This window comes from Euprymna scolopes, chromosome 4, assembly GCF_053919585.1.
Source record: "Euprymna scolopes isolate OS-2025 chromosome 4, ASM5391958v1, whole genome shotgun sequence".
Classification (NCBI taxonomy): domain Eukaryota; kingdom Metazoa; phylum Mollusca; class Cephalopoda; order Sepiida; family Sepiolidae; genus Euprymna; species Euprymna scolopes.
Genome location: NC_136485.1, coordinates 180,895,339 through 180,920,976, shown reverse-complemented (window position 1 = coordinate 180,920,976; position 25,638 = coordinate 180,895,339). Strand labels below are relative to the sequence as shown.

Here is a 25,638-nt window from a genome sequence, read left to right as displayed (position 1 = left end):
AATCTCGTTTTTAGACGTCCTCATTGACTTTAGTAGCGATGAATTTATCACCTCCGTTTTTAAAAAACCTACATCCATTAATTCCTGTATTTTAAATTTTAAATGTGAATGGCCATTCCGCTATAAAACGAATATAATAAGGAATCTTATACACCGCACAAAGGTGATTTCCTCTAGCAAAAAAATATTCTTTAATGAATTAAAAAATATAAAACAGTAAATATTCAATTCCCTAACTCTATTGTAGATTAAGAAATAAAATTAGCCATTAGTAATTTGAATCAGATTAGTAATATTCAAGAAAATTATCAACCTGTTAATATATATTACCGTAACCAGTTGGACAAAAACTCAAAAATCGATGAGAGTATTCTTAAAAATATAATTCGTAGATATGTGGCTCCCAAAAATAATAAAAAAAAATAAAATTTATTATATATTATAAAAAAAATATAGACAACAAGCCTTGTAATGAAAAACAACATTTCACAAACAAATGACCTGTTGGAAAGAGGCAATGTAGTTTACAAATTTAGCTGCCCAATAGGAGAGTGTATCTCCAATATTAGTAGCTATGTTGGTTCAACAACTAACACATTGTCGCGAAGATTGACTCTCCACCTCTCTGACTCTAGCTCCATATCACAACATTTGAAGGGACATGGCTGCCTACATTCGGAATTTCGAAGAATTATGGTTGAAAATACAAGAGTATTGCAGAGTTAGAGAAATGTAAATAGACTAAGAATACTCGAAGCACTGTACATTAAAAAAAAAGAAGCCTCGAATAAATAATATTAATTATGAGTGCAGCCGGAACATTTTGAAATGTTTGGGATAAATGTTTAATAATGTATATATGTGTTTGTATATATAAATCTGTTTAATATATGCAAAAAAAAAAAGAAAAAATTCGCCCACTTAACTTGTAACAAATTACCACGTGACTAGAAAAAAAAATATATATAAGTAAATTTAAAAAACAATCCCTACATTTATTTCTACAATATGCCTGAGGATGCTAGAAGTACTTCTGTCGAAAGCGCTCGCGATTATGGATCCAACATATACAATTTCGAGAAAAACACAAAAAGGACTATTCGGAGATTGGAGAAGATAAAAAGGAAAATTGTAAAACAGAATAATTCCGTGCTATTCAATAATATTTGTATATATATATATATATATATATATATATATATATATATATATATATATATATATATATATATATATATAAGAATGAGATTTTATCTGTATGCATATATATTTTGGAAACCACATGACTCAAAATAATTGAACAAAATAAGTAAAGTATAAAAAGAAACTTCTCATTTATTTTTTCTCTCGCTCTCCCTTCCCTTCTCTCTTTCTCCTTCTTAACGTGCATTACTAATACTATTGCTACTGACGATGTTTTTGGAGTTTCGGCAAATTACTGTCTGCTACTTTTAACGCTAGCACCGTTAAGGACTGGTTAACCCGATTGCAAGCATTATATTCTGAGAAAAATAATCTGGCAGAGAAGAAAATTTTCTGGTTTGATAGAATACTTGCCCTCAAAATTGGTGGATAAAGTGACCAATCTGTTGGATAACGTTCCATTAGTTAATCTATTTGATGCTCTGAAAGACGCCATCATTAGGATAATGGGTCGGTCTGAAGAAGTCATCCCATGAGATCTGTTTATTAACATGTCTCGACGGCAGGACACATCGAAAGGTGCTGTGGCATCCTTTTGATGTGGATGTAATTGGTTATTACTTATAGAGTATAGATTAAGTTTATTTTCGCCAACTCCGTAACTCTCGCTTTTTTTTATCTTTTAATCCTCAAATTCTATGAGCGATGTTTCAGGCAAGAGAAAAATGGTTGTTTTCGGGCAAGAGAAAAATTGTTGTGGTTTTGTTGGCTAGTTTTGTTACTTTGAAGTTTTATTCAGTTCTTTTCATCAGATGGCTTCATGCCTCGTGTGGAGTGATTGTCATAAAAACTAGGACGAAATACTATATTCGAGAAAATATTGCAGCGATTGTGGCTGGACAAACTTTCCGGTAGCGCAGCACAAATACTAGCGCTGATGATGGACACCACTCCTATAGACATGCTGGCAAACTCGGCTAATATTTTTTTTTATTCAAACATATTTATGTTTTTTTTTGTTTGTTTGTTTTTGCAAACATGTTTAAGTTTTATTTTTCCAAACATTTACGTTTTGTTGCTGGTTTATTTCCAAACATTTACGTTTTTGTTGTTGTTGTTTTTACGGTTGGGGGGGGTGCAGGTATAAACTAAATATTTTTGAAATATTTTTCTTTTTAAAAAGTTTGCTTATGCACTTATTGTACCGCGCAATTTTTTGATAGTAGCTTCAAGTAAGATTCAGGTTTTACAATATCCTTTTTCAAATATATATATAAATACTCGCGGAAAAGGTAAAATAAGTGCAAAAAATTAAGAAAAAAGGGGGGGCCATAAAAAAAGATAAAAGAAAAAATGTTGATTTTTTTTATTATAAGAGCGTAAACAATACTCGCGGAAAAAACGGTTGTACCCATAAATATGTTTAAAAGAAAAATATAGCAAAAACATATAGTTTATGCTTGCAAAAAAAAAGTAAAAACAAAAAAAAACGTAAATGTTTGAAAATAAACCAGCAACAAAACGTAAATGTTTGGAAAAATAAAACTTAAATATGTTTGCAAAAACAAAACAAAAAACGTAAATATGTTTGAAAAAAAAATTTAAATATGTTTGCAAAAAAAAAAAAAACATGTTTAAAATTAAAATATAACAAATACATTTATTTTTATTTCAAGGGTGCCATTATATACATTTTGCGCTTCCGTAACTGGGTGGACATACAGTAACGCCACCTATAGTTGAACAGAACAAACAGGCTCTCTCTTTCTTCATGATAACCCGTCTATCTAAGGCCGCCCTGAAGCCCTGTAGTGTGGGCTAGTTTACGACCATTGGGAAGCTGGTTCTACGGAGATGCCACTCAAATCGAAAACGCTGCTTGGCGTCGAAGCCTCTGGAACTGTCAAAGGTAGACCTTTTTCGCGTGCCCACGGAAGCCGAGATCCGGGACAGGTGAAGAACCGGTCCCGGTTCAGGCCGCATCGTTCATGTAAGATGTTGTCGTCTAGGATGAGGTTGAAGCCTCCTGCGCTCAAGGGAAATCGTGGCTAAATGTATATTCGGTGCTAAACAGCTTCAGTTTGGAGGATAGCAAATAGATAAAGGCGAACTCACATCCCTGCCTTAAAAGATAGAAGCAGTACAGCAGTTCTAACTACCAACATCATTTCGACAATTCATGCAAATCGTCAATCATTATCGTCATTTTATCTCAAACTTTTCCTAGATCCTATCTCCTCTGACGAATATTATTCAGAATAAACGGAACGACAAAAACAAGCTCTTATACTCAATATAGAAATATTTCATGCATTCAAAACAGTTAAATCAAGACCGTCTTAAAAGACAAGATGGCCGGTGGGCAAAAATAATTTAATCTGCTGACGTCATCACGGATAGTCCTTACTGGTGACACCGGTAGTCACCGGTAGGCACTCATAACGTCTTGGAGTCAGTGTAATATTTCTTTTTTTATTAAAATGCCTTCACGGTGCATCGTTCCAAATTGCTGAGGAAATTCTCATAAAGGACCAAAAAGTGACAGTATTTTCATTTCCGAAAGATAAAGAATTATAATGCAGTAAAAAAAAAAAGATTTTACACCATCTCCATTCAGCAAAGTAAGTTTTAACGTGCTCCCCTCTGTATTTAACACGATGTAACTATAATTTAATTCAATATTATCATCCTAAATTTTTTACCATTCAAAAGAAGAAGCTTCAAATAAATTGCTAATATTAAAAAATTTTTTACAGCATACAAAACTAATGAAAATGCGAGACAACATCGATTCTTTAAAACACGTATTTTAAAAATCTAGCAAAAATTAATTTTCCTGAAATTTTTCAATATTTAAAAATAAATTATGCCGGCTGATAAAATTTTTAAACTTTTTTTTAAAGCTAGAAAGATAAAATTTAAAAATACTTATTATATATTTTTTTTTTTTTTTTTTACATTTTCACCCCAAACAAGGCAAATTGCCACTTTGGTGTAGGGGGCTACTATCAGGGGCAACAACTACTGGGGTACTATGTAGGGATTTGGGCAGCAAGGTGTCGGTTCACGTTACACTTGAACTTCTGCACGTCAGTACTGTTGGGGAAGCAGGGACCTGGAATGGAATTCCAGAGTCTTGCGGTTCTGGGGAAGAAACTATTGGAGTAAAAAGATCTTTTACATCTAGGGACCTCTACAGTGTGGGGGTGGGATCTAGTAGCCTGTCGGGTTTGTCGAGGGTGCTCGCGTCGTGGGGGCACAAGTGATTGCAGTTCGTCAGAGCATTCACCACTAAAATACTTGTAGAAAAGGCAGAGGGATGCAACATTTCGTCGATGGGACAGAGGCTGAAGCTTAGATGCCAGTTCAGGGCCTATCAGGTTTGCGACTCTCTTTTGAACCTTGTCAAGGAGCGAGAGACTAGTAGCAGATGCACCAGCCCAGATGTGGCAGCAATACTCCATACATGGACGAATGGTGGCCTTATAGAGGTACAGGATACTTTCGGGTGTTAGTAGTTGTCTAGCACGGTAGAGAGAGCCTACCTTTCTTGCAGCGGCCCTGGCAATGCCTTCAATGTAATTGTTCCAACTCATGTTTCCTGTGAACGTTAGGTCAAGGAGTTTGAAAGATGGACTCTCAGATAAAGAGTCGTTGGCCATTGCTATGGGTGGTAGAGAGGGTTTCTTGTAATTATTGAATGAATATATATATATATATATATATATATGTATATATATATATATATATATATATGAAACTAAACTAAAAAAAAAAAAAACGCGCGTTCACTCGTGGTCTTTTCATTTCATTTCATTAACGTAATTGGGTTTGTATTACTGTACACAGATTCGAAAAAGTTGTCAAAAAACAAATATATAACAAATAAATGTTATCAAAGGCAAGATAAGTTACTTTTCTACCAAATATTTTTCGTGTTTTTATTCAATGTAACATGTTTATTCAGCTCGAAAACCATATAGTGTTTACCGATGTATTGGAGCATTCAAGATGGCGTCTGATTCTCTCTTTAACACGGTAAGTGTGGGAAAAGATGTTATAAATAAAAAAAACGGATAAAATACTGTTAAAAACTCGCTCAATATATGTTACCGTGACATAGGTTGACATATATTCGGCGGGTTTTTAATAGTATTTTGAATAGTTTTTCATTTATAACACCTTTTTCCAAACTTACGGTGTTAAAGAGGGTGTGAGACGCCATCTTGAATTTTCGAATACATCGGTAAACACTATGTTTTTCGAGCTGAATAAACATGTTACATTGAATAAAAACACAAAAAAAAAATCCAGTTTGGCAGAAAAGTAACTTATCTTGCCTTTGATAACATTTATTTGTTATATATTTGTTTTTTGACAACTTTTTCGAATCTATGTGTACAGTAATAGAAACCCACGTATTTTAACAAACTGAAAATATGGATATAAAAAAATGATTTTGCATGTTATTTCTGTTATGTGGTGAAATAATCTTAAATAAGAAACATGATTTTTTCTTTAGGTTAATTATTTTTTTACTGTGCAATATTTCATGAATTTATTAAAAATATTGTTTTTGATTTTGAAAAAATATTGTGGTTCATTTTGATTAAAAAATATTCATTTTGATTAAAAAATATTCATTTTGATTAAAAAATATTCATTTTGATTAAAAAAAAATATTGTTCATTTTGATTAAAAAATATTCATTTTGATTTTTAAAAAAAGTTTAATTTTAATATTTGTTTATTGTCTTAACTCATATCAAATGTTTTGCTTGTGTTCTGCTTCAAATATTCATAATCTTACATGCATAATTTTCATTTAATTATATTAAATAAACTTCAAGTTTATTTCAAATCAAATCGTGTTCCTTCACTTTTTAAAATGTAATTTATAAGTAATTAAAGAACGCATTCTAATCTTTAAAATCTATAATACAACGAAATATTCAATTGCTAATATACTTAAACAAATAACTTGTGTTTTTTTTATTTTCTTATTATTAATATTAGATGAGTTTCAGTATAAATCATCGTGTTCTTTCTTTCTTTATTTATTTTAATCCAATTTTGAAGTTTTGTAACGCTGTCTGTAAAAATTACTGTTCATTATTGACAGTCTAAGAGTTCCACATATCTTGCTTGTTGGGGCCTCGGCGATGACGTCATTTTTTCAGCTGAGCGGCCATCTTTATAACGAAGGCCACGGTTAAATGCGCGTTGACAAATTTCCCAAAACTCACGTATTTCACTGATAATATCCTGGTTAAATTAACCCTTACGACAGACGAAACCATATCAGCTGTAGGTGTAATATTATAGCGATTGATAGCACCAAGCTAACTATATATTTCCCCCAAATATCAATTAAACAGGTCAAATACTGTATATTTTCTTTTGGGTACTTCTAGTAATCTACTCTGCAGTCAAACATTTAAACAGTTAAAGAAGGTCAGAGGTTGCATTAACCGAAACGTTTTGCAAATAACACTCAAGATAAAAACAGTAATTTGAAGAATCCAAATAATACGAATACTCAATCCTTATCTAAAAAAATTCAGAATCGTAAAAACAGTATTGGAAAATTGAAGGCACTAAATTCACTGAAACGAGATGAAAATATGATCGGAAAAAATCACCCAAGCAAGAAGACTTGGCGTGATAATAAGGTGGAAAATAGACAATCATAGAAAATAGAAGATCACGGAGACGGAAAAGCTAAATAATTACAAGGAGTTTGAACTGATAGGAATCTAGCACATAGACAAACTACAGTAACGTTAATATCAATGATTGTGGGAACACTAGTAACAGTTACACAGAACTTGGAAAAGTTTACGAAGAATTAGGCTGAAATGACGGATTGAGATTCTATGAATTGCTGCACTCGAGAAAGCACCACAAATATTTAAAAAATTAATAAAAAAAACTTACAAATGCCGAAATTAATTCACATAGTTCGATTACACTTACGAACCACAGGTTGGATGAATTGGGCTGACGCTGCTAGAAGTATAGAAAAGAATGTGGGACGTGCTTAGGTTGGATAGATATTTAAGCAAAATCCCATAAAAGAATATCCATCTAAGCCTACAAAAAATGTACCAACCTCAGTTGGTATCACAGAGAATGGAACGGAAATGTTGGGAAGGCCCAAGAGATAGAACAAGATCTACACTTCCACTGAAAAGCATTGAAAGTACTTGAATACTTCACTGGTAACTATGTACAACATATGGATTTGAAAGGATGGGCAACTGATATAAGCTGTGACTCGACATGTGTTAGGGTAAATTAATCAAGCAAATATCTTATCTGATTTTACAAGTCAATGTGAGCATGGACTAGAACAAATAAATCCAGATCTCGTAGTGGTGGTGATGGTGTCGTCGTAGTCGTTGTCATGATGGTAGGGACGGTTTCGGCGAACTAAACAAACAAGCGATTTTTAGATGCTGCCTACCTTACAGGTAGTCAATAGGAAAAGAAAAAAAAACGGGTTTGATAAAAAAAAAGGATGTGGTCGATGATAAAATGGTGCTAAATAAATATGTTACTTTTGAGATGAGGATTGATAATTTGGATTATTTGGATGGTTAGAACTACTGATCTCATCTTGAGTGTTATTCTCACACGGTTTCAGCCGACATCACCTCCAACCTTTTTCAGATGAGTTTTGTCAAACTCAGTAACATTTTTGTCGAACTTGTGAATCTGAACGGATTAAATGTTTAACGTCAAGGTAACTGACCAGCTGTCCAAAAAAATTCTAGCTAAAAATATTAAAAAGTTTGGACTATAATAATAATAATAATAAGAAGAAGAAGAAGAAGAAGAAGAAGAAGAAGAAGAAGAAGAAGAAGAAGAAAAAGAAGAAGAAGAGGTTTAATGGTTGCCATATTTCCAGGAATTAAAGTGGAGACGAGCTCCCACTCTCCTATAAAATAATTGCAATGCATGCTCAAATCTATATCCTCTGACAATCTAATCCGACTTCTGGCATTTTGGTGTGGCTTAGTCACTAAGTATGGCGGGCTTGTTTAACTGAGAGGAGGGGATGCATCAGGCGAGTAACTGGAGTTTTAAAACTATAGCTCTGTGTAGGTGATGCACGACAGTTTTCGATATCGACCATCTAGAAGGAAAATTCCGAATTCAAACCACTAAAGATGACGTCTCAAAAAAAATCACCGGTGTCTGTGTAACCTAAAATTCAATAAACTTCATATGAATGTAATGTCAACTCAAAGTATTGCGTGAATAAGACTGGAACTCAAAATGAATGATTACCATTGCTGGAATTGAATATCATAAAAAGCCAGGTGAACATAGAAGTAATGGGGAAGGGGGGAAGGTGGACGCAAAAGTAATGGGTAATGATACGGTAAACAAAGGAGATGTACAGATTAATGAGGAAATGACAGAGAATAAAGTGGAAGACGTGGCTGAAGGGACAAAATAATTGGTAATTGTGGAGAAACTGATGAGATGTTGTCAAGGAATAGGAAGTGAGAGTGATTGTTGTAACCGTAAAGAAATAGTGGTGGAAAGAAAGAGAAGTGATAAGATCATGTAAAAGAAACGAGACAGAAAAAAAAACTCAAGCTTCAGGTAGACAAAATAAATGAAGTAATGAAGTATGTGAAATACAAGACCATCACAAAAACAAATAATTTGATCGTAGTTAAGAAGTGTTTGGATTGCGGTAGAAATCGGATTGAAAATAAGTGGACGCTAGAAAATAAATGAACTGAGGTGGACAAGATGAATAAAAGATGATATAAAATAAATTAAAATGTGAACATGCTTGAAAGAGGATTACAACTGGGAAGGAATAAGACAGAGAAATTCAAACAACTGAATGGAAAGTACGGAGAATAAAGAAAGAAAGAGGATAAAAACCGCCCTAGAAGCAGTAAAACAAAGAAAGCTAGTAAAAGTGCAAAGATGAAGAGATACGAAGAGAAAAATAAATAGTTTATAGAGCATATGCTGTTTGGTTTGGAGCAGAAGTTATACAAATGATAATAGAAGGTCAAATTACGTAAATTAAATACCAAATTCAAAAGAATGCATAACATTTTGGTGTGATATTTGGAGTGTTAAAAAGATGCATAATGGAAGTGCTGTGTGAGTGAAAAATATGAAGAATGAGAAAGAAAATAAGCTTAAGCAAACGCAAAATAAACTGAAAGTAAAAAAGGAGGCAGTTTAAAAACAACATAGGAAAATTCCAAATTGGAAGACGCCATGCATCAGAAGGTGTACAAGCATATTGGATGGAAAAAAAGTACCATTTTGCATAAAAGGGTTGCATCTCAAATTGATAGAATTTTGACATGTAATTCCTGATTCGAGCACGTATGGACAAATAGTGCTTTACCAAAAGGATACATAAAAAGGCATTATGGTTGATAACTGTTATACCGGCCTTCCTTGATCAGAGGAATTTACACCGGTTAGCACTATAAATAGCGCTAGTAATTCCACCACCGATGAGAGAGATGCGACTGCACTTCAACTGCTAGCCGAGTGCCCAGCAGATATACACGCTTTCCTATCTTTGTACATTATTGTTAATACATTTTTTTTATTACATTTTCACCCCAAACAAGGCAAATTGCATCTGTGGTGTAGGGGGCTACTATCAGGGGCAACAACTACTGGGGTACTATGTACGGATTTGGGCAGCAAGATGTCGGTTCACTTGAACTTCTGCAGGTCAGTACTGTTGGGGAAGCAGGGACCTGGAATGGAATTCCAGAGTCTAGCGGTTCTGGGGAAGAAACTATTGGAGTAAAAAGATCTTTTACATCTAGGGATCTCTACAGTATGGGGGTGGGATTTAGCAGCCTGTCGGGTTTGTCGAGGGTGCTCACGTCGTGGGGGCACAAGTGATTGCAGTTCGTCAGAGCATTCACCACTAAAATACTTGTAGGAAAGGCAGAGGGATGCAACATTTAGTCGATGGGACAGAGGCTGAAGCTTAGATGCCAGTTCAGGGCCTATCAAGTTTGCGACTCTCTTTTGAACCTTGTCAAGGAGCAAGAGACTAGTAGCAGATGCACCAGCCCAGATGTGACAGCAATACTCCATACATGGGCGAATGGTGGCCTTATAGAGATACAGGATACTTTCGGGTGTTAGTAGTTGTCTAGCACGGTAGAGAGAGCCCACCTTTCTTGCAGCGGCCCTGGCAATGCCTTCAATGTAATTGTTCCAACTCATGTTTCCTGGGAACGTTAGGCCAAGGAGTTTGAAAGATGGACTCTCAGCTAAAGAGTCGTTGGCCATTGCTATAGGTGGTAGAGAGGGTTTCTTGTAGTTATTGAATGAAACTAGTTTAGTCTTGGCAGCATTGAACGTGACCAACCACTTTTGTCCCCATTCCACCACAGATTGGAGGTCTTCCTCTAGTGTTTCTGCCATTTCTTTGGAAATGTGTTCATTCGTCTTCCTGTCGTGCCTGCCATAGAGTGTAGTATCATCAGCATATATACCCATCTCAGAGGCAATTTTGTCGGGGAGGTCATTTATGAATATCAGGAACAATAGAGGTCCAAGGATAGAACCCTGAGGCACCCCCGCATTTATATCATATTGTTTAGATGTACGACCGTCGAGGACAACCTGGATTTTTCTCTTATCTAAGAAGGATTTAATTATGTTAAGTATTCGTCCAGTGATACCGTATGATTTTATTTTACTGAGGAGACCCTCATGCCATACCCTGTCAAAAGCCTTAGATATATCTAGAGCTACCGCTCTGCACTCCACCGCTTTGTCCAGTGAATGGTATATACGTTCAGAGATTACAGTTAGGATGTCTGCTGTGGAACGGGCTTGTCTAAATCCATATTGTTGGTCAGTCAGAAGTTTAGCATCTGTAAAGTGATGGACTAGAGCATGGTTAATTAAGGTCTCAAATATTTTGGCAAAAAGTGGGAGGAGGCTAATGGGACGATAATTTGATGGGTGAGTTCTTTCGCCAGAATTCTTGAATACTGGTACCACAGAAGCAGTTTTTCAACAGTCCGGAAAATAAGCTTCATTAAGACATTTGTTGTAGAGTTTGGAGAGAACTGGAGCTACTTCGGCTGAGCACTTTTTTAATAGCACAGCTGGGATAAAATCAGCTCCACATGCTTTTGAAGTGTCAAGGTTTTTTATGATAGCATGCACCTGAGCAGGGGTGGTTTTCAGATCGTCTAGCGTGGCGTCTGTCCGCATAGGAAAGTCAGGTAGGGGGTGGTTGGAAGGGTCCAGTGTGGAGTTGGAGGCAAACCGACTGGCAAGCATGTTAGCCTTGTCGGTTGCTGAGGAGACAACCTCGTAATTGTTGGTTAGTGAGGGAATTGTTGATTGTCCATTATTTACTACACTGTTGTAGATTTTCCAGAAGGCTCGAGTTCATAGTTTTTGTGCCTCGATGCGCTTTTTAGTGGTTTTCGTAAATTCTCTCTTAGCTGTCGCTATTTCTTTCTTAACGTTATTTCTAGCTTCTATATACTTCAGTCTGCTTGAACTGGACTTATGTCGGTTAAACATACGGTATGCATGCTGCTTTTGAGCAATGGCAGTTGCGCAAGTCGACGTAAACCATTGGGGGGGTGGGGCTTGCTATAAAATTTCCGCATGGGAACATGCGCTTCGATTGCAGTTTTGAACCAGTCAGTGGTCTCGTTTGCACACTGTTCAGCAGGAAGAGAAAAAATATTTCTCCATGGGGCATCTCTTATTAGTTCCCTGATAGCTTCCCAGTCTGCCTTTTTATAATATCTCGTTGTTTTGAGCACTGGCTCTCCAGTTTTGGTTCTAGAGTTTAGGGCGATTTCAACCATTATCACTGCATAATCAGCGTTCCCGAGTGGGCTGTGGGCCTTCGTTATGCAGTCATCGGGGACAGTGGTCAAAAACAGATCTAGAAGTGGTGCGTGTTGTTCTTGCTGGTCAGGGAAACGAGTTGGAAACGTAACAATTTGTGATAGGGAGTGAGATATCGTGAAGCTATGAGTTGTACTGCTCGCTGCATCTGTGTAAGTAGAGAATCCAGGCCAGTTTTTGTGGTGGACATTAAAGTCACCAAATACATGTATTTGTGCGCTAGTGACATTTGTTCCTTAACTGAACCTCCACTTGATTGTTCTTATTTTCACTGTGGTTCCACGACACAATAGATTGGTGACAAGGAATCGAAACGATCGTCATTGCAGAGAATCACCAAAAGTGATTGGAATAAAGATTCGTAAAATCTTTACGACAGAAAATCTTCGTCATTTCAACAGATATTTGGATACGCAAGGATTAACAGCGAATTAATTACTACAATAGTAATTTGGCGATGGGAAAAAACTTGCTACCAAAATCTACAGCGAAAAACGCGAATGTTGTCAATTATTTAATAATTGAACACACTTACCAAGTGTTTTAGAAAGGGAAAAGGGGTCTTTTTTTTCTTCACCAGAAGCCATTTTTCCTACGGTAAGAATTTTCTTCTGCAAAGTTAAATGTCCAAAACCAACTAGCAAATACCGTCTTAGCTTATCGTTATTTTGATAACATCTGGGATTTGAAAAAAAACACGCTAAAAGAGACATACCGTGAAAAATAATTATTCGCGTACGTTATTTGTGCTTAGCAAACGCGTAAAGAATCAAGTCATTTTTTGTAAAAGGCAAAGAGGGTTAAAAAAAAAAGTTTCCAATACGAATTCGTCGGATATTTAAAGCGACGGATTTTATTTTTGCTAAGTAAAAACGCGTGCAATAAAAAAAACGTTAAACAAATGTTATTTCGCTGGATTGTTTCTAGTCTTACTAGAAACATAGCGTTCAACAAATTAAGTTACAAAAGGACTGCTAAACCATTGTTCTTCAAACAAAAGAATTGTGAAAGAAAACTTGGTTGATTTTGTTTTACTGTGGAATATTTAGTTAATACAAGCGTAAATTGTAAACTGAATTCGTATAATGGACGCGAAATTCAAAGATTCACTGTTGAAATTGTTCCAATTCCAGGCAGAGCAAAATCTCGCATTGCAAAAACAGCAAATTCAGCAAGTAGAAATAGAAGAGAGATTTAAACAAGTATTTGAAGAAAAAATGCTTCAACAACAGAAACGCTTCGAGGAAATATTGATGAAAACAGAGGAGGAACAACGAAAAATTCTGGAGGCGACACAGTTAACTAAAGCGGACGATAAACATAACGCATTTTCTACAAATAGCTGTGTGGATCGCTATTGAAAAAAATAAAAATATCCTCTCTTTTCCATAAGTGATATAAATGTATAAATGTTACTAGAAGAGAAGAAAACGACTACACTATTTATGCAAGTATAGTGAACAAGCATTGCGACGATTTTAAACTGGAGGAATTATTAGCAGATAATTTTAAATGTTTAATATTTGTGCAAGGGCTGGTCTTAAATGAAGACGCTGAAATCAGGCGTTGTGTTTTAAATAAACTCGAAAACGAACCGAATTTAAAACTACAAAACTCAGCGGAAGACTGTGAATGGTTTATTGCGTTGAAACAAGACAGTCGGGACATAGAGGAAAGCGGAGTGTCGCATATTAAAAAGATCCATAAAAAGAAAAATTCGACTTCAAAAAAATATCCAGGGAAAGAAACAGAGAAAATATCCACCTGGGCCATGTTGGAAGTGTGGAAATAACATTGGTGCAATGAGTGTCCCTACAAATTTAAAACGTTAATTATTGAATGACTTACATAAGGTTATTTTCATGACTCTCCAATGACTGTGTAACAAAAATACTAATGAGGCAGAATACTATTTAAACTTCAATTTAAATGGCAGTGTGTACTGAGGGTATTTTTACTCAAATTCTAGATAAAAACACTGGTCTCAATTAATGAGAACACAATGGTAAACGGCTGTTGTGTTCATGCAAAGTGATTTGTAATGGTGATCGAAAGAATCAGAGAATGCTGGAAATTTATGGAGGTAGTTTTATGAATGTTTTATGTTGGTACTCTACGCTAGTAAATAGAGATAATGCTAACTAATATGAATTTTACCAAGGGTTATATTAAGTACATGTCAGAACAACCTAGCAGTAAATGGAAATAGACCCAGTGCACCTAGCGTGATTGATGTGAAGACCCATAGTCAGCTCCCTAGAAAAACAAGCTAGAAACAAGAGTCGATGATATTAGATAGAAATTACATCGCGTGTTCGGGACAGTGTTTCGATGAATTTCGGTCCGACAATGTAGAAATCTAAGTGAATATTTTCTCGAAGCTTGTCCGCTTGATGACCATTTTTATGCTAAGTGAGAAAATTAAGTACGAAGAAATTAATTTTAACCACATCTTTTCAAAAAAATTAATTTTAGTCGTTCCTCTCGTTTATGACCTTTATCTTTCCAATAAAACATTTGAAACCGCCAAAAGAACTCTCCGTTGTGTCTCCATACATGAGTTCTATTCAGTTGAGTTAAAAAGTCGATCTACAGCCAGAAGACGATGCAACAATACAATGAACGATTATATTGAAAAGCGATAACCAAACACGTATATAAAAAGACGGTGATTCCCTTTGTTTAGCATTCTTTTGTTTATGAAAATTTTACACTAAGAAACCATGAAACGTTGCATGTTGTTGTTGCCAGTGAGCAATCAGTCTTCTAACAACATGTATTGAATAAATTATTATAATAAAAGCATTATATATATATATATATATATATATATATATATATATATATATATATATATATATATTTGAAAATAATTTCTGACGATGACGCATCAGACCGTCTGAAACGTACGTAAACGATTTCAATAACTTAAAAACATTATTACAATGATCCAAACATAATTCTCAATGAAAAACCAAGACGCGGAATAATAAAATAATGTTAAAAAATACACATTGTTGGTGACTACTCCCTTATTTAAATATACATCTTTCTTTCGTTGGAATTTATTAACCCATTTTATATAAATATATATATATATAAGTTACATATGATATGAACATTTCTTTATTCAAACAAACAAGCATGCATATTATTCAAAACTTTACTAATAACTTACTAGACATTTTCTATCTCAACGGGAGTTTTGCCTTATGATATTAAAAATATCATAATAAATGAGTGGTCATTTTTAAATTGTGACATCACATTATTTTGAGTATTTTATTTTAAATCTAAATCAATCCACGCAGGTCGAACGACCTCGTTCTGTCAGCCATAAATGGATGGAAGTCCTAAGTAATTCGCAATTGTATTTTGAGTATCGACCACATTGAGGATTAATCCTTTAACTTCCGGCTGAATTTTATCCAGTAATTTATCTCAAGTTCGACAAAATACACCTGAAGCAGTTTGCCGCTTATATCGACCAAAATGTTGTGCGAATAACGCTCAAGATTAGAACAGTGGTCTGAACAATCCAAATAATACAAATTGTCAAAATTCAGAAACATAATACAAATTCTTTTGTTTATAAGACTTAATTTTCTATCTCGCCATAACTACGATCCGATAATTTCTTACCAGGAATGCACCTAAAACTTATACCAAGATCAACTAATTTTTTCGATAAAATATTTATTAGAAACTGTATTATTTTTTAATATTTTTTTACAATGCCTTTATTATTTTGATTATCGCCTTTATGTCGTTTTCTTTCAGAAGCTTTTTGTGGCTGAGGACGTTGTTATACCCAACAACGAGATCGCTCCAACTTTGGACTCCAGTCTGGCCGGAAGTAACACAAACCGCCCTAATCCACTGAACGATAACGAGGCTAATCCGAACAGCCAGCGGCGGCGGTATGAAGAATATCCCGTCACAATGGAGAAGACGACGCCGATGGAACGAGCTGAGCCGAAGAAGTTAAACCGCAAAGGTCGGCTGGTCACCTTCTACCGCAACGGGGACCCGTTCTCGTCGGGTTTGATTGTGTCCATCAGCCAAAAGAGTTTTCCAACCTTAGACTCTTTATTGACTTGGCTCAACACCAAAATTGTCACTACGAATGGAGTCAAGTTTATCTTCAGTTACCCGGACGGTCATGAAGTGAAAAGTGTATCTGATTTCCGTGGTGGTTATCTCTACCTCGTCTCAAGCACGCGAACTTTCAATAGAAATATTAAGTATGGTATTCGCAAGGAACAACAACAGGTGAGAAAAAAGTTTACTCATACTTTAATTTCTGCGGGACAGTTGCACTCACTCCTCTTTCTAAGTGTATTCTAACATATAAAGTTATCCTGTTAGATTTTATAATTTAGATCTAAATATATTGGTTCGCCCTTTCTTTTTCTCTGCAACCCCTCACAAACACACAAACGTGATATTGCTAGTCTCAGTCTTTTTTACCAAACAAAATTGGATAAAAAAAACATAATCCTAACGTGATTATGTTGGTCGTCAAAAGAAAAATAAATGTTTTCCTCACAATAAAACTTAATACGATGTCTGGTTTACATTTGTTTTCTTTGGTTAGGGACAGTAAGAAATCTTCCATAAAAATCAGCTGAACAGTTGAAAATTGCTATTTTGCTTCGAATGTGTGTATTGTACTCTCTGCAAAACTGTTAATAGCGTCCTCTCGAAAATACGCTCTACCTCCGTCACCATAATAATAATAATGTGATCTATCAATTTGAATGTCATTGAAGTGCCGACTACGTGGATAGGATTACGTTGAGACTGGCTAGTAGGGACCAACAATACAGATCTGGAAAAAATTAGAAATGGGACCTACCGACTAACGTACTCGAAATGTCATGCTCACTCGAAACATCATTTGAAGATCTTGGAGACTATTAACGTTAATCTAAAATTACCGTTTTTTTTTTTGTAATCAAAAAGTGGCTTTTAGTTTAAACGTGATTAGTCTCTACGATATTACTTCAGTGTATATATCCCATAACTACAATTTTATTTCTTCCTGAGTTTTGATCCCTTTTAATTAAAAAAATTCTCTTGAGGAGAGAAAGCCACATCAGTGGACTGATTACATATATATATATATATATATATATATATATATATATATATATATATATATATATATATATATATATATATATATATATATAGTAAGTTATAAAATATATATGGCGATTAAGCTACACTGAATATTCCGCGTTTCATCCACTCTAAGACTCTCCAGGCTTATGCGCGAATTTTGTGGTTGTCTGTCTTTTTTATATACGCACCTTCTATTGAGATTTTAGTTAACTAATCAGTTTTCTAATATCCACCGCGCCCTTCCTATCAGCCAATGAAGATGCACTTACCGGACAAAGGCCTATTTAACCTCTGGTTGACCTGTTCCTTTGTGCGTGCTCTATTTAGCCTGGATATCTAGTTTCTTGGCCTGTTTTAAATCTACGTTACGGTTTTTTTTTGGGGGGGGTATGTTAGTTTATATATATATGTACATATATGTGTGTGTGTGTGTGTGTGTGTGTGTGTGTGTGTGTGTGATAGTTTATGTATATTCATGTTTATTTTCTATTGTTTTTGTTAGTTTTAAAATTATTTTGTATCGCTATTCTAGAGTAAATTTTATCCTGTGAATACAGTTGTTCGCTATTTTTCTTCTACAGTTTAATAGATTTTGGGGTTATTTAAAGTACAGGATAGCAAATTTTTCATGAAGGCATAATCTACATGGGTCGTCCAGGTCTCTACATGTGGTAGCTTGTCTTATTTTCCATTCGACTACCGCCGAATGTCCGCTTTCCTTGAGCTCCCAGTATTTATTTGCTAGCGTTGTTTTCATACGGTGTTTTTTATTGTTGAATGTACTTTTGTGATCATAATATCGAGTTTTGAAATCTAAGGAAGTCATACCTACGTAATATTTCTTGTTGTTTGGGGTTTTTTTCGCAAATCTTGTTGCCTGGTAAACTACACTTTTGGTTAGACATTTATTTTGAAGTGGGCAAAGTGTGCGGTGTCTACAGTTGCATTTATCTTGTTCGTTATTAGTATTTTTATTTTTATTTCTAGTATGGTTGTTCTTGTCCGGGGTTGGTTTATTATTATTATTATTATTATTATTATTATTATTATTATTATTATTATTATTATTATTATTATTTCTGCTAGTGTTAGTTTTATTTTTATCATGGTGTCTATATTTTTATTGTTTATTTTGTTGTTGTTTACATTGTTTTTATTTAATATTTTTTTATTATGTTCTTTAATTATCATCTCTAAATTTTCGCAGCAGATGTAAGATAACTTCAAGGTATTTTTATTAAAAATTTTGTGTAAGGAGTTGGTTGCGAGAAAGTGTTTTTCAATAAGATCTAGAAATTTCTTGCCAAGTTTTGTTTTTAACATTTGATTATATGTGGCCGTATACCAAAGTATAGTTCTTTTTCTTCTATTTTTAATTTTATTATAGTTATTGGTGTTTTGTTGCTTATATTTGATATCGATATTTTTGTATCCGCTATTTTTAGGGCTGTTTCATTAACCTGTTAAATGCATTTTCGTCGCTTGGGTTATTGCTGAGTCTACTTACGATCGAGTTAGGAATTTGCTATATAATTGATGGTGGGTGGTTGGACTTGGGGTTTACGTAAATTGGAGTAGCGTTATTTTTTAAGTAGGGTTCATATGTGTTTTTATCTAAATTTAACGTGACATCCAGGAAGTTTGTTATAACTTACTAACTAGCTCTACATACATATTGAACACTTTTGAAGTAAATACTTAAAGTTTACACATAAATTTATACTTTCGTATATTAATTTTATATAAGTAAATGAAGTAGTTATATATATTTGTGTGTGTGTGTGTGAGAGAGAGAGAGAGAGAGAGAGAGAGAGAAGTCTAGTGCAATATTAAGCAATACAAATGGACAGACAAATAATTAACCACAACCTTAGAGATATAAAGAAATGTAGAGACAGACTTAAACCATTTTATATTTAGAAGCACTGCAACCTATTAATCCAATTTAGCCTTTAGATCAACCAAAGCGATTATATTTTAATTTAGAATTTAATTTAAATTATCTTATATTTGTCTATAGTTAAAGGAAATTTTATATCGATAACAAATGATAAAAGCAATGATACTAGACTATTAAGGCACATGATACCAGATGTCATGATTTGGGAGTACGGATGTAAATAACCCCAGTGAAGATAAAAAGTAAAACACGATATTTTACCACGCATTTCGACAGGTAAAAGAACAAGACGGAGGAGTTTCACGGTGCAACAAGTGTTGGATAAAGTGACAAATTCTGATTCAGACGAAGGCGAATTTGATGAGGAGTATGTTTCTGAATCAAGTAACGCTAGTGATGATGAATAAATCGATGAAGGAAAAAGTGATGATAATTCTAATGATGAAAGTGGGGCTGTGCATCAAAAAGGGCTCCACCTGTTGAGTGGACTGACACGCGAAGGCTGAATACTGGCGGTAGATGAAAGGCAAAAAATTACTAACGCGTTTAAATTTTTCACAATTTTGCCCAGGAGACCAGGCACACGGGCAAACTAGGTTCAGTAGCTCAGGTCTGGTAGGGTTACGAGACTACTCAGGTATAGTTAAGATATACGTGCTAGTTCTATTACTTTCAATGTCTTCAAGTATATATATATATACAATGTCAGAAATGAGGCATTTATCATCCACGGGACGTCATTTATGTTTCTACAGTTACAGAGAGTTTCATTTTAAGTGTTCTGGCTGTTACTTTGTCCACTTAATCGTCTTATCTATTTTTGCGTTATTGGAACTTATAGTTTTTGCTAGGTTAACAAATGTTGAGAATGATAATTTTACTGTAATTTTATTTATGAATTTGCTTAAGTTACTACCTTTAGGGGAGTTCCTATCAATAATCTGTAAGCTGTAAGGAAGATTATACAATATACACTCTCTCCGTTTGTTCTTTTTATTATTGTTAATTTCTGTCTTGTTGCTTTGAAGTACTTACTTCTGCTGTATCTGAGTTATCAATGCCTATTCTGATTTGTTTAGAATTTTTATGTCTACAATTGTCCATAGCCATATTATAAGAAATAATATGAGACGGTACCCTTTTCTATCTCTGCTATCCCTAGGTTCATTGGATTCGTGCTTACTGCATTTAATTTCGCTATTAAAACTTGATCTAGCTAATGCTTAGCTATAATTTTTTCTCTTTCTATGAAATATTTGTTCGTTATAAGATAGTCTAGATATTTTTTAGATGCTGGGAATAATAGCTTTCTTCACTAACTATATATATATATATATATATATATATATATATATATATATATATATATATATATAAACAATTTGTCTGCCTGTCCGTGTGTCTGTATTACTGTTTGTCTCCATATCTATAAACTCCGTATCTCCCGAAACTAATATATATATATATATATATATATATATATATATATATATATGTATATATATATATATATGTATATATATATAATGTATATATATTAAATAAAACTCTTGGTATTTTTGTTTTCGATAAGCTAATAAACTACAGACCCGTTTTCTTCACATTTTGCGACAGCGTGTTTTATATACTTAAAAGGGAAAAATATAAAAATATAAAAAAAAAACTTTTTTCGAGATCGTTTGTTATCAGCGATAGTCGTCCATTTTATACAGCAGAAAACACAGGCATAAAAAGAACGCGATTGGCTAAATCCTAAAAGCGGGAGACGCGAAATTTATCGCTTGTTATTCGTCCACATGTGGACGATTAAATAGAAGATGTCCGCGAATGATACTGAATTAAAATTGGCGATTATTATTTGGACAGACAAAAATTGTTTTTTTTTAAACAAAAAAAGATTAATGTCCTGATGTACATGAGTCTAACACCAAGTGTCAAATACAGTATAGAACGTGTTCCTAATTGGACTTTGACATACTATTTTTTTAATTTAAGAATTTTTGATGACTGCGTCATGCATTTCTTTATAGTTTTTTTTACGCATTTTGGCCTTTTTATTTTTTTACAATTTTGCTCTTTTCCAGTAAATTGTTTTGTACTTAAGCACCTATGTTACCGTGTTGAAAAATATAGTTGTTTGTTATATCAGGCAAAAAAAAAATGCTAACCAGAAAGTGAGTTTTGAGTTGAAATGCATAAAAGTCGACTTCTTTGGAGTTGGTGCTATTATAAAAAGTTAACTATTTATATAAAATAATCCGAAAGGCGCAAAGTCAAAGTCAAAAAAAAGAAAAAGGGGGGTTCAACAAAAAACTCGATTTAGCGTGTCAACAATTTAGCAACGCTCGGCTTAATCCAGTGTTTGCTGGTCGACCCCGAGCCATGATTAATGGAAGCTCCCGAGGATCCTGATCAAATTCTACAAGAGTAACATTTTTTTATTTTTTCATTTTTTTTTTTTTTTTTTTTCAATTTTTGAACCGGATTATTCACGATTGCTGTACTAAGAATATAAGAAACGTGGATTTTCTTTTTTCTTTTTTTCTTCTTTTTTTTTAGATTTTTTTCCATTACACCAAATTGAGCCACAACAAGGCGTGGCAGGGTACAGCTAGTATATATATATATATATATATATATATATATATATATATATATATATATATATATATATATATATATATATATTCAAAACACGTAGAGAAACCGTCTACGTTTCTATATTGGATTTGAAAACGGTTTTTAAGTATATTTCCAAGATTTACTATTTAGTTCTAAATTAAATATAAAAAATAAATGAAAACATATAAGATATTTAAACTATTTATAATAAAATATCAACTTAAAATTTAATTACATTCATAAACCAATCGATAAATCTTAAAACATAATTGATAATTCCGAAATTAGGAGAAAAATGAAAAAATAAATATTTATTATTTGTCTTTTAAGGTATGTGGATTAAAGAATGTAAAGAAAAACAACTTCCAGTATTATAATGACTGGTCGAGAGAGAATCAATAAAAACAAACTGAGCTAACATGGAGATCGAAGAATCGATTTCTCCTGCAGGGGCACAGAGAAATAACTGTATATATAAGCTAAGTGAGTAAAGAAATGTCAGAATTTCGCCACGATAGATGTGAATGAATATTAATATATGTGTGTGTGTGTGTGTATTACATTATTACATGTATTGTGTTCTTACTTTCGTCAACATAGATGGACGAGCTATAAAATGAGTATTTTGATGAAATCGATGCTGATTTGTTTTACTAATAATAAAAGCCATTTGATGATAAGGATTTATTAAATAGATAGAATATCAGTTGAATGATGAAAAATATTATAAGGGGATTAAAAATAACGAACTGAATTAACAAAATTTGATCAATTACGGAAACTATGCATGACAAGTATTGACATTGGGCTTAAATACGACCATATTTTAACCTACAGAAAGGCAGTCCTGTGGTAATGTTTTTAACAGATGTGAATTTGTTTGAAATAAGTTCATGAACTGAATTCTTCTTAACCAACAGACACTGGTGACCCAATTCGTCATTTGTAGATAAATCTGGCAACTCAAAACCAAAGAATTAAAATTAAGTTCACAATTAAAACTCATATAAAAGTCCACGTGTAATGGTGAACAATTCTTGGAAATAGCTATTATACCGTACAAGATTTTGTAGCGAAAATTATATCCTTTTGAATTAGAATGAGCGCTTTTTGCTGAATTGATGGTTGAATATATTTATATTTATATTAATGTTTTTCATTAAATACTAATCCCTAGTAATTCCTAACTGTGCATAGAATGGATATCATAATAATTAGTGATGCACCTTTATATAAAAAGCTTCATACAAAACTTCAGCCTCATATGCCAACTAGTTTTCGGGGAAACCTCTAGAGTAAACGTGGTATTGTGTGTACTAATCCCTATTAATCCCTAATTGTGCATCGATCAGATACCATAATACTTACTTCGTTTCACCTTTCGTTCTGGTTAGTTGAAGGAGGTCTGTCTCCCCTACGCTTTGCCCACCGTCTTACGGATGGAGTAAGTTTACAGCTTAATGCCTGAGGCGTTTGAGTCACATCTTCTTCTTGCGTAGGGGAAGAAGTAAATAGCAATGATTTATATTACTTCTAGCCTTCAGAATCATGACACATACTTCTACAATATTTTGTAATTTAAAAATGTAAGCTTTTACTAAACCACTTTTGTTAACTATACCATTGTGTTTGACTTGATTATTGCCGACTTGCAAGGCCACAACAGACATAAAAATTTGTTTTACTAAATACGATGAGTAAATATTTATATTAAGAATGTGAAACATGCTTCAAGTCAGCGTCAAATGACAGAAAAAGATTGATATGCCATAAAACAAAATTATCAAACTAAATATAATTAATCAACTTTTTTTTTTACACAGTGGTCACCAATATCAAGGCCCGGAAGCCACTCAGGGATAAGGGTTATTGCAAGTACATTACGTTAGTGTGGAGATTTGATGAAGTGTTTACTTAAGGGGGCGGTTCATTAGGAATTTGTTAACGTTGGACTTGAACACATCCAAGTTGAAGTCAGGTGGAAAGCAGGCAGACGGAACAGAGTTCCACAGGCGTGCAGTTCTAAGAAAGAAGCTTTGTTCATGGAATCTACGTTTTAATTTAGGTACAGATAAAGAGTGGGGGAAATTTTTCACAGTGGATTCGGCTAGACGGGTGTTTTTCGTGAAGGATTGGCAAGGGGAGACCAGAGATTGGAGTTCAGACGAGCACCTGCCATGGAAATAACGATAAAACAAGGATAGGCTCGCAACGTCTCTTCTGTGGGAGAGAGGTTGCAGGGTAGAGAAAAGGGCATCCCCCACTAAGCCACGAAGTCTATTTTGTACTCTGTCAAGGCAGGATGGGCTGTTTTAAGCAGCTCCTGGCCAGATATGGCAACAGTATTCCATCCTTGGACGTACTTGGCTTTTATATAGATAGAGAATTGCATCAGTAGTGAGATATCTTCTGGAGCGGTAGAAGGATCCCACCATCTTTCCAGCGACCTTGGCAACAGACTTGATGTACGTGTTCCATTTCAAATCAGGAGTAAAGGTCAAACCCAGAAGCTTGTCAAAACACGGGGCCTCTCCCAGACGAGAGCCATCCATCCCAATTGATGCCAGATGGGGATCAGAGCGTTGATGATGTAAGGATTTAGACGCATTAAAGGTAACCAGCCACGTCTTCCCCCACTGAACCACGCGCTCGAGATCAGAGGAGAGAGAATCAGAGAGAACTTTGTCATTGACAGCCTTTGATGTGTTGCCGTAGATAGTCGTGTCATCAGCATAGATGTCAACGAATGATTTAAGTATGTGTTTAGGGAGGTCATTGATGTTGATCAGGAAGAGAGTTGGGCCCAGGATTGACCCCTGAGGGACTCCAGCATTAATACTGCAGGCCTCTGATTTTTGTCCATCGACCACTACTCTTATGAGCCTATCGGAGAGAAATGATTTAATGATCAATTATAATTTATAAATATTTGAAAATAAATACTTTCATTGATAAGGTATACAAAATTACTGAATTCCTCATTACATGATTCGTAGAGGGTTGATATGCCGTTAAATAAAACAAGTAAACAGACAAAAATATATTGATGCTCATCGTCCTTTAAGTAAATATTGTTTCTAGATAAACTATCCCGCGGGTGATTCAAGCGCTTTTATCAGGACAATACATCATTTATGATTTCTTTTCTCACTTCTATGTACAGTCAGAAACTGATTATTCAACCTCAAATCATCTTTGGCACAGAATCAAACAAACAGTTCGATATATATTATCATATGAGGACACTGGTATCTACATACGTTAATCATACCTAATGATGCAATAAAGCATATCTACATTTAACGCGAGGGGCATTTCATCACCGTGTAATACGTGATCCAAATAAAATACTTTTCGTGTTCCAGCAGTTTGTCTGCTTTAATCGGCATTAATGTTTTTATTTCCAATTGAATGAGCGAATCATTCTTGAAATAGACATTTATGTTGACAGGGAACGGTGTGAGCAAATTGTAAATTGAGCATGACGATTAGACCGCATCAAATAAATCAATTTTTAATTTTAAAATAAAAGTAAAGATGAAAAAATAAAAGCAAAAGGTTCCCAGGTATATCAGTGTTCTTAATAATACAAATATGAAAAGTAATCATCACAAAACTTTACAACAGTTGATACATTATTGTACAAATTGATCACAGTATCAGACAAAGAAGTATGAAACCCAAAGGAATGTGACCATGTCGTTAATGGCGTTTGAGCGAAGTACGTTTTTTCTGTGTGTGTGTGTGTGTGTGTGTGTGTGTGTGTGTGTGTGTGTGTGTGTGTGTGTGTGTGTGTGTGTGTGTGTGTGTTTTCTGATCAGCTCAAACCATTTCGGGTTAGCTAATTCCGAAAAACACAACAATATCTATTTAAAATTATTCATTCTATGTGATGTATTTATGCTGTGCTTAAAAGAATGACTACACACTGATATACGAAAATATATGAGATTTGGGGGG

At 34.2% G+C, this 25,638-nt stretch overlaps 1 protein-coding gene across 1 annotated transcript in view; it reads left to right on the top strand.

The window, feature by feature from the left end:
- Window positions 1-25,638, top strand: part of LOC145272771 (echinoderm microtubule-associated protein-like 2) — a 224,363-nt gene that overhangs the window by 6,757 nt on the left and 191,968 nt on the right. Inside the window, exon 2 of the mRNA XM_080127047.1 lies at window positions 15,810-16,301. Within this exon, the coding sequence (XP_079983173.1) occupies window positions 15,810-16,301 (492 nt within the window). The remainder of the gene's footprint in view (window positions 1-15,809; window positions 16,302-25,638) is intronic.